This window comes from Hippoglossus hippoglossus, chromosome 16 (assembly GCF_009819705.1).
Source record: "Hippoglossus hippoglossus isolate fHipHip1 chromosome 16, fHipHip1.pri, whole genome shotgun sequence".
In the NCBI taxonomy this organism is placed as follows: Eukaryota; Metazoa; Chordata; class Actinopteri; order Pleuronectiformes; family Pleuronectidae; genus Hippoglossus; species Hippoglossus hippoglossus.
The window spans coordinates 22425445-22439151 of record NC_047166.1 but is presented as its reverse complement, the minus strand read 5'-3'; the positions used below and the strand labels follow the sequence as shown (position 1 = coordinate 22439151).

The following is a 13707-nucleotide window of genomic DNA, read 5'->3' as shown; positions in this document are numbered from 1 at the left end:
CCACATCCCTCATCCACCAAGATGGAGGAAACATTTCATGCCCCTGTATGCTTTGTGTTTTGTCCGGGCTTGTGATGGATGAAGGGCCTGGCGACACACACCTGCAGTCCTCATCCACCATCACGTCGTAACTAAAGGGCTTGGCAGACTGAGATGATCTCCTACATCCGTTAGCCTGCCGCTGTCAAACACTGTCACTCTCCAAAAGACAACACTGTCACATCAACACTCCCACAGCAAAATAAACCCACCTTGATGAAAGACTGCGGCGTGTCCATCACAAGAAATACAAATACACTGCCACTGACACCAGCTGGAGTCCTGCACTCTGTTCCAGTGGCATTGGTTTTCACACTGTTGTGCCTGAAATAACCTGATTATAACTCAAATATCTTTTAAATGTAACATACATTTGTGAAACCTATCAGCTTCTTTGCTGTATGTAAATCAATGAGAGTCTAACAGATGTTAATAATGTTAATATATTAAAGAGTTTTGATTAAAAGAAATGTGTGGTGATCGTGATGGAACATCAAATTACCTGTATTGTGAATCCTACACATAATAGTTAGAGGGCTGCTTTTGAAGCTGCATTGATGTACCTACTCCTTAATTCGTTATTATATAGTAAATGCTTTTCCTGCACCTCGTATTTTTTATATATATATATTTTCCCTTTTTTTTATATTTTTCTATAACTCTTAAAAGCATGGTAGTCATAGTGGAAGGCAAAGAAGGAATATAATTGTACATGAACTAAAGTTTTTAAGCAAAAAATTCACAACAGTTTTTGCTTTTATTCGAATCCAATGCTGTATAAAAAACCATGATTTATTAATTCTAAGAAACAGTTGGACAAAATGAAATCAGTGGAAATGAAGTATTAAAGACCTTTTAAATCTTCTGTAATTTTGCTTGTATCAGGTCATGGTGTAATTTTAGTTACCAAACATGGTTTTGCTTTGAAAACGGACTAAAAATACATAAAAACACAATTAGAGCATTGTGTACCAATCTCCTTTTTAAGAGTCTGTGATAATGCGCTGTCTCCAACTGAAATGTTTGAAGTCCCTCAGGGAAGTTAAAAGGATGTAGACTTGAGGTTCTTAAAGCGGAAGTTCATCAGAACCTGTTCTGGTTCTAAACAGAACCTGTTTTTGGTTAGTGTGTAGAGAATAGAGCTGTCACAGATCCTGCACATTTTAAAGCTGAGCAACATAATTGAATCAAGTCCACAAACTGACTTAAATCAACATAAAAATAGACAGAGGCAGGTATCTTCTGCAAAACACCAACACTGATAACTTCCCGGGTGCAATTTCTAACAATGAAGCGTTTTATCAGGATCCAAACAGATTCCTCCGACTTTAGTTTCTGATCCGGCACAAAGGCTCTCAGTCGTTGTTGCTTTGTTTGTTGATTCTCCGTCAGACATTGTTTGTTTGTTTTGAGGTATTTTGGAGGGGTATTAAACCATACGTCGGGAGTTGTGTGCAAAGTTGGAGGTTTTATATGCGGCGGATGAACGCCGGGATCCTCAGCGGGAGCACCGGCTTTTGTTTCATGGTTGACAATGATCTGCGTGCCGCTATCACACGCAGACCAGGAACAACAACCACGAACATATGAATCGTAACAAAAGGCTTACCGGGGAACCACAGGTGTGAGTTTGTGTTGCCACTCAAGCATACATACAGTACATTTGAGGCAATAACACTCTTTGAATGTGGAGAGGTAACCCCCAGAGAAAAGATCAAACATCACACGCACTGGGATCAACGCGCTCTCCTTTATTTAGCTCCACTCGTCTGTGACTCCTAACCACGGTAGAGACCTTTCTATCATGTCTATCGTGTCCGACATATGACCCAAATATAAACAGCATACTTGATGCAACGCACGGTGTAAAGTGGAGAACACCTTCCATTGCAAACACCAATGTGTCCCTGTTCTATCTAGGCAGAGGCAGACACGAGTTATGGAGGTTAATACTCCCTCTCCGTGTTCCCACCAGCCCAGGTAATTTTGTTATTCCATTTGTGCCCTCTGTCTACACCCACCCCTGTCTGCTGTACATAATGGTCCCAGCCCTGAGAGGAAGCAGGCATTTACTTATACAAAACCTTGAGGAAATCCCTACCAATCCTCAGGGCTCACGTTCAGCAGCGCCCAAAACACAAAGGCTATGCAAATCTGCCCAGCCTGCGTTTATCTATCCTCGGTTTCCGTTTGCTCCACGGGAACCAGCATTGTGCCGTGCGTGGCGATTATCGCATGTAATTTACATAGAATACGCACAGGAAACAGTGCACTGATCTCTAACAAAGCAGGAAGGAGTCTCTATCGGCTGAGCAGCTATCTGACGGCACAGCAAAATTACAGGTTTAGCTGTGGGGTATTAAACCTACAAGGTGTTTTTTATTTCTGCTGCGCAGGGAACACTATCTCCTCCAAATGTTGCTTGTTTATCTGCCGTGTTTGTTTTATAACCCAACTCTAGCAGCCCCTTTCTGAGGAAGCTGCATCTTCAGCAGAGTTAATCTGCCCTCTGCCTGTGTTTCCTTTGTCACTGAATCCGTGTATCAACACAGCGAGGTGCAGCCAGATCGAGGAGGTGTGTAATTGCACAAAGACACTCATGCTAATATAGCCTCGCGAGTGAGTGTGTGTGACTGACTCAGCCAACACGAGACATGTTGTGAGTGTGAGGAATGGAAGTCATAACACTGCAGCATGGCTTCATCCACACAAAGGCTCGTTCTGTAAGTACTCAATCAGAAACTTGAGACATGAGGGCGAGATGAGAGATCAAATTCCTGATGTGGACGCCGTACCTGCAGGGCTGCCCGAGGAAGAAAGCCCCACAACTCGCTGCTTACCTTTGGTTCAGGGTCATCTAGAGGTCATTGTTTAGATAATAAAATACATTCAGCTCTCAATTCAGCTCAATGTGAAGTCTGTGGTATAAGTTGGACAAATGGAACATGTTAAAAAAGCAACAGCTCACAGAAAAGAGGAAAAGCTGCAAACAAAGTGCAACAAAAGACGACCAGACTCTGACGATTAAGAACCTTTTTGATTTGTCGAAAAGGTGCAGTAATCTGTCATGCTCTGCAAGCAACTATGCACACATCCATTTTGAGGAGATGGAAACAAAGTCAATGAAGTGGAAAAGGAAAAGGAAAAGGTTGTCTCCAACAGGCTGCATCATTTTTGACTGAGTTCAAATAACCACAGGGATTCAGCCAGTAAAATAGTGACAACACTAAAGTGACACTTCATCCGGGTTTTTTTAATATATACACACAAACCTGTGTTAAACTGTGTTTACTGTACACATATGATGAATTAAGCAGCCAACATCTGGCCAATGTTGACAAACTGTCTCTGAAATACCAAATTTATATTTAATTATAGCCAGCACATTAACTTTATATAACTTATAGCATCCCGATGAAAAATATTAAAACAAATGTAAATGTAGAGTGCAACGATTTGCAGTGTATTTTCCCTTGCAGCTGATGAGATAAAAGGAAAGCTTGCTGCTCGTGTATCAAATGAATAGTTGTGTAAATTATTGGTTGGTTCAGTGTGGCCAGTCAGGAGGCTATATCAAGCAGAACAGACACCCATCTGATTTTGTTCCAAGAAGACAGGCAAAAGCACACTGCCATCATTAATACAGTATAACACTGATTCTTTCAGAACTGGCCCTCCGAAGGCCAGTCACAAGCCTAGCATGGGTTTCTCACAGTACAATAGACACCCTTACAGGCTTATCATCCCCGTCATCTTCATCATTATAATCATCGGCAGTATGATGTGGCTCAGTCATCAGTTACAAGTATGACACCAGTGACTTTTTCTTTTTCCTCTTAAAACTTTGCAAACATAAAAGCAGGTCTGTTGCAAAATATGTAAAAATAGTGACACAAGGATTTTTTCAAGTCTCACCTCTGCAACGATAAGTGCAGCCGAAGGGAAGAAAACAGCAACCCTCCAGCACAGAGTGGGGATGTGATAAGGCTGTGATTGCTTTAAGTTTTATAGACGTTGAATTCGGTGCACCACCATGACAAATGAACACACAACCACAAATGTACGACTGTTAACAACTGCTTTGGGGTTTATTTTACAATTGAGAAAGAAATGAAACAAACTAATCGGTGCTAAAAAGTTTTTTTTTCTTTACAATATTGTTGATAAAACATTGAAATGTATAGTCATTGTGCATCGCTTATTTATTTTCCACACCATTTCATGCATCAAATTGGATGCAAGTATAATTAAAATCATTTCTGTAAACCAAGCCAAAGAAGCTAAATTTGTATTTTTCTTTAAAAAAGGACATTTGTAGCTCTACAGCATATATCTATATACACCATCTGTTTTTATTTTTTTAATCATTTTTGTATATAAAATGACGATATAAAAGTTAGAGAATGCACACACCTTAAGATACAAAGAATGTTGAGCAGTTTCAAATGGTAAGATATGTTTTATGGAGTACTGACAGTTCACTGCTAATCATTTACATGTAACAGACTTTTCTCTTTACAGTTGAATAAAGCGACACAATTTAGAAAGAGAAAGTTGTAACAAACCATACAACTGGAAAATTGCTATAAGGTGATATTTCACAACAAGGAAAAGTTTTTTGAGCAAACTTGCATACTGACGGCCATTCATTTTCACTGATTGACTCATAACCAAAAAAGCAGCATTTCCGTTTTTCCAAATGTTCACGTGGTCTTTTTTTTCCTAATACATTGGCAGGTTTATGAGCAGGCCATTCATCATCAAAAACACTGCAGTGACAGGAACCAAAGAAATAAGAGAGGGGGGAAATGATAATCCTTGATCTTTTAAAAATCAATCTGGTTTTGACAAATGCAAGATATTTCAAAACATGTTCTCTTTACAAATTCAAAATTCAACTGTCTAAGGTGCTACTTCAGTCTTTCAGGGTAGTCTTTCATTCTTTTGGTGTATACATTTAATTTTCATCTTCTTCATATCAAGTAATATACAGTTTTCTCTTCCACCAATTCTCTCCACTCACAACTTTAACCATTGAAGCAGTAGTTGTATTTTTGCCATGAAAAGATTAAAATCTTGTGTTTAACCTTGATTCACTAAAATACATGCACAGATCAGACAAATAGCATATAAATATATTACAAAATAAGTGTAAAAAAAAAGCTTGGCAAAACAAAAACAAAATCAACATGAAAAGACATGGTCCAGTCAGGCAGTTATCACAACGAAAAACAATAAGACTGATTTTTTTTCTGGCGGCTCAGTTTGGCCCAGTGCAGTAACTGTGAACAATGTCATTTTAGTGCAATGAAATTCTAGTCAGTTACACAGCTGTCAGTCTCTACCGTCAGCATGAGACTCCGCTTAAACCTTCTCCATCTTGTCTAGCTTCTCCAGTTTCTCCAAAGCAGTGACAAACACCAGGTGGTCCTCTGGAGACTTGCCGTGGGTCTTGCTGAGGTGCAGTTTGACTGCGTGTTTGCTGACGAATGTCCGATTGCAAAGTCTGCACTGGTACACAGAGCCTGTGTCGTCCTCTGGCGTGGTCAATGCTGACAGGGGGCTGCCGAATGTCATTTTGTCTGTGATCACCTTTGAGGCAGCCTGCTGCTCCCGTAGGTGCTCAGTTGACAGCTTGGACAGGTCCTTCATGCTGAAGCCCAGGTGAGACTCCAGGTGGTTGATGTAGGAGGAGGGAGTCCTGAACTGGGAGGCACAGTCACCACAGAGAAACACAGGCTGGCATGAGTCCATGTTCTTGAGAAACTTGGTGCTCCCAGTCCGTCTCAGCTGGTACTTGACATTAGCTAGCCAGTGGGATATGGTGGTCATGGAGAGGCCAGTGAACTTACAGATGTGGACCCTTTCCTGAGGGCCTAAGTCAGTCATGGCGTAGCGGCCCTCTTGTGTCTCCCTCAGGCTGGAGGCAAACTGTGCCTGGAGGATGAGAAGGTGCTGGGGATTCCAATTGGACTGCCGCCCTTTCCTCTTCTGCACCGGAGAGAGGTCTTCTAGGGCGTCTTCAAATGCACTGCCATCAGCATCTGACTTCTCCGAAATGGAGGAGGGAGTTGAAGATTTGGGCGTCAGTCTGCCGGTGAGGTTCTTTACCATATCAGAGATGTCCATTAGAGCATTCTCTCTGAGAGGTGAGGAGACTGAGTCAGGGAGGGAAATGAGGGGCTTGTTACCGTTTATACTATTGTTGGTCAAGAGCACATTGGTATTATTGTTATTATTGTTGTTGGCGTTTGTGGCAGACTTATTTTTACTCAGGTCTATGGGTTGGTCACAGTTATCATACAATTGATAGTGGTTGATGGGCTCAGCTGGCTTGCCCTGAGGAGTGGGGTTGAAAGCTGGCTTTTCCATCATGCTGTTGCTGATTTTGTAAAGCATAGATAGCGGATCAGCAGCTGGGCTTACTGTTTTGGAGGCCTTACCCAGGTGTGTGTTCATGATTGACTGGAGTGCGCTGAGAGGGTTGATGAAAGGAATTTCTGGTGAGTGATCAGTGATGATGCCAAGACTGTTGCCGTTAGTTACTGGGGACTGACAGGCCTCAGAGCCATTCTTTGAATGGTTGTTGTGGCCATCTACTAGGCTCTCTTTGGGCTCCCTCTTGCAAATGAGCTCAGAGTCTACACTGCCTGGGCTTCTACTTCGCATACCAGAGGGTTTACCTACAGAAAGGTCATTTGGAGATATTAATTGCTCTCTTTGCTCTCTCAGTGCAGGAGAGGGGGATTTTACTAACGATGAGGGTCGGCATCGTTCCAGGCTCACCATCTTCTCCTCCTTTTCTTTCTTCACAGTGGCAGCTTTCCCTGTCACCTTCTCCACAAGCTCCTCCATGGCAGTGACATTGCTCCTGAGGGGGGTCGGGGAGGAAGGGCTCCGAGGCGAGTGGATGACTGAGTTGGGGTCAACCACCAGGCCACGTAACCCACTGTTATACATTGACTGCCTGTGGACACTCTGGACAGTTGGGGGCAGGACAGTAGTTGAGCTTTTCATTGCACCTTGCAGCTGGTAGGCTGCATGAATGCTAGGGTAGCCACCCCATGTGGGTGTCCCTGTCTGGGCCTTACTGATGGCACTGGATACTGTGTTCTCAAGTGATTTAAGAATATCTAAACCCCCTTTGGGGCTCTCCTCAAGATCTTCCTCTCTTAGATATTTATATGATGTGCCGTCATTCTCAGATTTTTCACCTGAGTCGTCTTTTTCCTCCTTAATTTTTTTCTCCAATGACTCACTACGATCAACATTTTCATCCTCACCTCCTTCCCTCTTTTCCTCTGAGCCTGAGGAGAGAGCAGGGGACACAGGCTGTGACTTTACAATACTGGGAACAGGGAGTCTGGTCGTGGTCGGTGGCAATGGGATAGACTGAAACTTTTCTTCCACCACTGAATCAAAGACTAGCTGTTTGCCCTTCTTAGATGCAGAATTTGTGACCTTCAAAAAGTGACCTGTGACCATCATATGGGCAGTCAGCTGTTGCAGTGTATCATGGGAGCTCCCACACTCCATGCATTTGAGGATCTGGGCTTTACGAGCCTCAAACTGCCATGTGTAGCTCGCACCATTCTGGTAGCCATAGCGGTTGTTTGGCGTAACATAAGGGTTTGGTACGGCTTTTGTGTCTTTGCCAACATCCCCATGGGATATGCTGCCACCACCGATACCAGCATGGAGAGAGTCTGGGGAGCATGGAGAAACTATAGCATCTTGGAGAGCTCGTTTTTTAGCTGAATGGGGCAGCAGTTTAGTGGCCAAGGCTGGCACTGGTTCTTTGAGAGGCACTTTCTGGTAATGCTTGGTCTTGATCATATGAACACTGAGATCTTGCAGAGACTCAAATGAGTGGCCACAGTACATGCACTTCAGCACCTTCTGAGCATCCTCTTTCCCCTCCATCTCCATCAGAGAGCGCTTGCGTGGTTTGGACCATCGCTTTCCCTGATCCTCCTCTTTGTCCTTGTTATCATCTCGATAATGGCCCGTCTCATTCATGTGAACTGTCAAACCCACCAGTGTGTCATAGGCAGCGCTGCAGTCTTTGCAGCGAAACTTGCTTGCCCCAGTGAAAACAGAACCATACAGCTTGTTGTTCTGCCGGTAGAGCTGTACTGTGCTGAAGAGGCTGGGCTCTGGTAGAAGGTGGTATGGGTTCTGCTGAAAAGTTTTGGCAAGTGCTGCCTGGTGCCAGTCATAGGCTACACCACCACCGTTACTGGCTGCACCACTGCTGACCCCACTGCTGCTGGTTGCACTGTGGCTGCCAACAGAGCTAGCTGCTGTGCCATTCGTATTGCCACTTGCACTGCTTGTGTGGTTAACAGTGGTGCTGGAGCTCCTACCATTGTGGTGACCGCTAACAATGTTGACCACACTACTTTTGTTTATGGTTGGGGTTGTAGAGACAGAGGCAGTAGAGGCTGGCTCCGGAGAGGTGAGGGCACTGTTGACACTGCCTGCCGCAGCAGGCTTAGATTTCATGATGTCCATTGTGATGCTGGACCAAGAGGCATCTGAGATGAGGTTTGCATAGACGGCTTTCATCTGTGCCAGGCTATCCTGGAAAGAGAGGCCGTTGTTGGGGCGAAAGGGTAAAGCTGTGCCTTCCCTCTCCTGACCGTCTGTGGAAGAGGTGCTCTTGAAGTCCGTAAGTCGGTCGCTGGCATCACTGAGTGGAGACCCATACCCGGCATCAGGGTTAGTGCCATTGCTGAGTGGAGAGTCTCTGTAGCTCGGCGGCTGGCCTCCATCCACATCTTCCTCTTCCTCGTTGCACAGGAACTCATTGTCCTGGCCATCTAACGAGAGGCCGTCATCCTGCAGGTGCTCTTCCTCATCTTGAGGGGCTGCCTTAAGCTCGTCCTCGGGCATGTACGCTGGAGCACAGAGGGAAAGAAGACAAAAAGAGGAGAAAGGAAGAGAGAGAGAAAAAAAGAGGTCAGCTCAGTAAAATTAAAGATTTACAGCACACTAACAGGACCACTGTCAAAATAACATGGAGTGAATACTCAGTGATAGGAAATGTAAGCTTTTATTCTCATCCACTGAGTGTGTGTATGTGTCTGTATGCATGCATGCATGAGTTAGTGTGTATTTTACACACATGTGGCTCTGAAAGCCAGTGGTGAAAAAAGCCTCCAAGGGAAAAATAAATCACTGAGCTTCTGACAGTTGTCCTTTTCCTTCCCAACTCCCTATTCCTCCACACATGCCTCATGTTCCCCAGGAAATGACTGGCTGTTTGGCCTTGTTAGCCAGCTGCATGCTTACATGTTCAACTCCCCCTTTCTCCCTCTTTTTTTTCTCTTCCCCGAGCTTTATTGCCTCTCACTCATCCAGTCCATGAAATTCAGTTTCTCACATGTTCAGGTTATGTAACTGATTGAGCAGGGGAAGAAACAAAATGCTACTCTGGAGATAACACGTCTTTTTCTAACCCACTCTGACAAACAAAAGGTTCATTTTGTTTTCGGCTAATAAGCAGGAACTAGTAAAACAATAGTGCTAAGATTGAGACTACTAGAGTGACTTGAAGAAAGGACTCCTGGACAGAGAGTTTATGCATCTGCACAATCTACTACTGTTCCGTGATCCAAAATGGCAAACTCAATGCTTAACAAGAAGACAGAAGAAAGGGAACACATGATGATGAAAATTTAGGGTGTGGGGAAAGGGAACTAAGGAAGGTTGAGATGTAACAGGTTTACCAGTAAAATATATGAAGACATACAGTATAAAGAAGAAGGCTAGGCAGTGTGTGTCTGTATGTCTGTGTGTGTGTGTGTGTGTGTGTGTGTGTGTGTGTGTGTGTGTGTGTGTGTGTGTGTGTGTGTGTGTATGCTGGGGAGGACACCACAAGCATCAGTAAGTAGGAGAGACAGAGAGAGAGAGAAAGAGAGAGGGTGAGGGAGGCAGGGAGACAGGAAAGACGGCCCCCTAGCTTCTTCCTTTATCTCCTTCCTGCATGGTGAGATGTGTGTCCTAGATGCCAGTATCAGTCTCTCCTGATGAAACAGATGTGCTGTCAGCTTCAAACGGCACGCTAACCTGTCATATCATAATCTAAGTGGACATAATACCTGATATATATACACTGGCACCATTTACTGCTGCCTGAGAGGAGATGGGTGGGGGGAGGTGAGCAGCTGCACCATCAACTGTGACTGTGTGTGTGTGTGTGTGTGTGTGCCTAAGTAAGTGCCTGTTTGCGAACGCGTGTTTGCCCGCATGCTCACCTCCCCATGCCTATGTGTGTACCTTGTGCACTCTGCTCAGCTCATACATGTTTGCTCGTACAGTGCAAAGCCGAACCCTTCGACCATAATATTGCCTATAAGTCTTGAGTTTGCTGTGCGCTACTGATACACTCTTCGCCAAATGAGCAACATACTCCCCTAACGCCTGACAGGATTTCAGTGAAATGAGAGCACTACAGGAGAACCTGGCTGCGCTTCAATCCCACTGACAGACTGAGACCGAGACAGTTTCTAAAACTCCTGAAAATCCCTAACACAGCAGATTAGCATTATGTGCTGTACTCTCTACAACACATCTGCAGAGTGTCTTCTGTTACAGTGCCTTCCCCCTCGCTAACCCGCTTCCGGAACAGGAGGCTATCAATACGTATCAGCCATTTAATATACAAAGCATCCTGCAGAACGGCTATCCAATCACTAACAGTGCAAACATACAGTAGGAATTACCTATGTGAGGCGCTCATGTCAGCTGCAGCCAAAAAGTAGCTAAACCCCAATAGCTGGCAGTGCTTAATACATAAACACACACACACACACACACACACACACACACACACACACACACACACACACACACACACACACACACACACACACACACACACACACACACACACACACACACACACACACACACACACAAAGACAGCAGGAATGAGAAGCAGCAGATCAGAAATATCCCTGGGTGAGTGACAAAACACAGACTGCAGCAGGGAGGGGCTTCGAACGATGAACAGGTCGCCAGGGAACCCTTTGACGATCCCTGTCAATCAATGCCTGTCCTGCCATGTTGTCATGGAAACAACAAAGAGGGAGATATCAAAAGCACACAGACAAAAGACTGGCAGACACAGACATCTGTAAAAATCACAGGCAGCAAGTGGATGCTTTTGCAAACCATAGATGCACAATATTAGTGACAAACGTGGCTAACATTAGTCTGATATATAAATGATCTCACCATCTGTTTTGAGATGCTGCTTTCATTCGGACAGGATGTTCAAATCTGGAGCGTGAGGACGTTACAAATATTAAGATCTGCATATCAACACTCTCTGTTCTTTCAGTGCAACTTGAAGATGTGTGATTCTGACTGGCGATCAGATTAAGCTCCTTCTCCTGCCCTGGATGCACATATGCGGAGCAACACCAGCAGCAAGGGGCAGGCTCTAGAAGGGGTAGGGCTGGCGTGCCGTCCCTGGCGGTTTGGTTTGCCGAGTGGGTGATGGCTGTGAGCAGGGCCATCTGCACGGGCGCCAAAGCGCCTGTCACTTTTGCTCGGGGACGTGCTGCCATCAAGGAGACAGGCGGCAGCGTGGCCAGGATAGCACTGCAGACTCACTGTCAGAAGCAGCAGTGATCAAACCCGCACCAGCCACGCCAGATCACCGACTACATGAAGCAAGGAAGCAGGAATTAGCATCCAAGTGCATCCCTGATCTCCCAATACCCACACATACGGTTAATATGCCATTAATAAAAAGGAACATAAAACACGTCGAGGGTTTGTAGTAGCCCCTTTGGATGTTATCAAGAGTCCTTTTAAAAATTCATAATGCAAATTGATTTGACATAGACACCTATCATGCTGTAAAGCAGACGCTATCAAAGGTTTTCATGTCTACCAAATATACTTTGGGCGACAGACCCTTATTTGATTTAATATAAGAGCTTTTAAAAAGCTCAAGTGTGTGTTTTGTTCTCCTCCATTTCATTTATTATTATTATAATTCAAATGAGAGTTTTAAAGTAAAGTACAGATGAAACACCCTTGATTCTGATCTGTACCTAAAGATTAGAGAATGCTGCATGTGTTATCACAGTTTTTGCGTTCGCAATCTGTGACCGGGTTTGCTCCCATAACACTGGTTCTCAGGGAGCAGACAGAGCTGAGAGTGTGCAGTCCTGCTGTGCAGAACAGACAGACAGTTTTCTGATGAAAAGACTGTGGTAAACGCCCTGTGTCCCGCCTCGGCACAAAGCCGGGCCTCATAATGGGACAACGTGATCGACCTATGAGTACAGATCATCTCTAAAACATTCTCCCTCACACGGCTTGACACTGTGTACGACTTGATTTTTGTAAATGATACCAAACGAAATACAACCAGCGGACACGTCAGCACTTTGGCAGGGAGTAAAGCAGAAACATATCACTCCTTTTCAAAACTTTGCTATCTTTCTCTGCCCTACCCCTTTTTTCGCCTTCTCCCTTTTCTTTGCTGAGAGTCTGCTGGTTGTTAAATCAATAAAACTCTCTGTCAGGCTCACAGAGCTTCACCATTTGGCCGCTGTCAAAGCCAAACAAACCAGATAAGAAAGGCAGAAAGGCGATGAAATGAGAGAGAGAGAGGGGAAAGAAGGGGATGAGACCAGTCAGCCTCCCCTCACAGACACCTCCACCACCAGCCCCATTTCTCCAACACCCCTCCTTCTATTTATTTACACACATTTCTTTATTTATTTGATGTGAGTTTGGGAAGAGGGGCAATCACGGCAGTCATTTGCGGCACTAATGTCCAATCACAGGCCCCTTCACTCATGTGATTTAGGCAGTGCAGGAGAGGGTTCGCGGCGGAGAATGGCGGGGGGGTGGTGGCGGTTCGGGAGGGGGGATGTAGAGGCCGTTTAGGCCGGCCTCTAATAGGAAACTGGCAGTCTTATTCCTTCCCCAGATTCTGTTTGTCACCCTGCTCTCCATTACGTGCCTCTCAACCCTGATGGCTTTGGACAGGAGCTGATCAAAAAGCCATCGCTTGACCTACACACTGTGGCAGAACGAGACTCGCGCCCTGCACGGGGAGAGAGATGAGATACAGGAGGAGGGGGGAGGCAGAGGAGGCGTGTATGTCAGTGAATGTGCAGAGGGGAGAAAGTGCGGTGGTGAAGAGGGAGGATGGAAGAGGAAGGAGGGGGGTGATAGCTCTCGGACCGGGACAAGAGGGCTGTAAATAAAATGACATTATTATTTCCTCTGTCCCGTCATGTAGAAAAGCCAATTATGGTAATGCTGCTGCCGGCGTGTCAGAGGGAATGCTGGGATGTGCTTCCCGTGAAGCGGCTAACATGAGAGCAATGCCCTGATCAGGAACACAGGCCTCAGTTTGACAAGCGACTGTACAGATAGGGAGGAGAAGAGAGAAAGAGGAGGAGGAACAAGAGAGAGAAAAAGATACGGCGCTAACAACAAAGCTGTATGTGGGCTTTGTTTTCTTAAGGGATAAATATTAAGCTACGTGGAAGAGTAAAGATTTTTTTTAAAACTCCACCCATGCAGCCGACAAAACCAGAGTCTGGGAAAGTCTTATTTTAGTACATTTAAGTTGTGGAAAAACCAACGAGCAACAAAACACATATTCATAAGGAAGCTCATCGCACAGGATCTAAT

At 44.9% G+C, this 13707-nt stretch overlaps 1 protein-coding gene across 4 annotated transcripts in view; it reads right to left on the bottom strand.

Annotated features, from left to right (window-relative positions):
* Positions 1–4102: 4102 nt before the first annotated feature.
* The window catches only part of LOC117776422 (teashirt homolog 1-like), a 37583-nt gene continuing 27978 nt past the window's right edge, over positions 4103–13707 (bottom strand). For 2 of the 4 annotated variants that reach the window (XM_034610316.1, XM_034610317.1), the window contains one exon: positions 4103–8939. In XM_034610316.1, coding sequence (XP_034466207.1) covers positions 5404–8939 — 3536 coding nt within the window. In that variant the 3' untranslated portion in view covers positions 4103–5403. The remainder of the gene's footprint in view (positions 8940–13707) is intronic. The other 2 variants (XM_034610318.1, XM_034610314.1) reach the window with 1 other exon arrangement.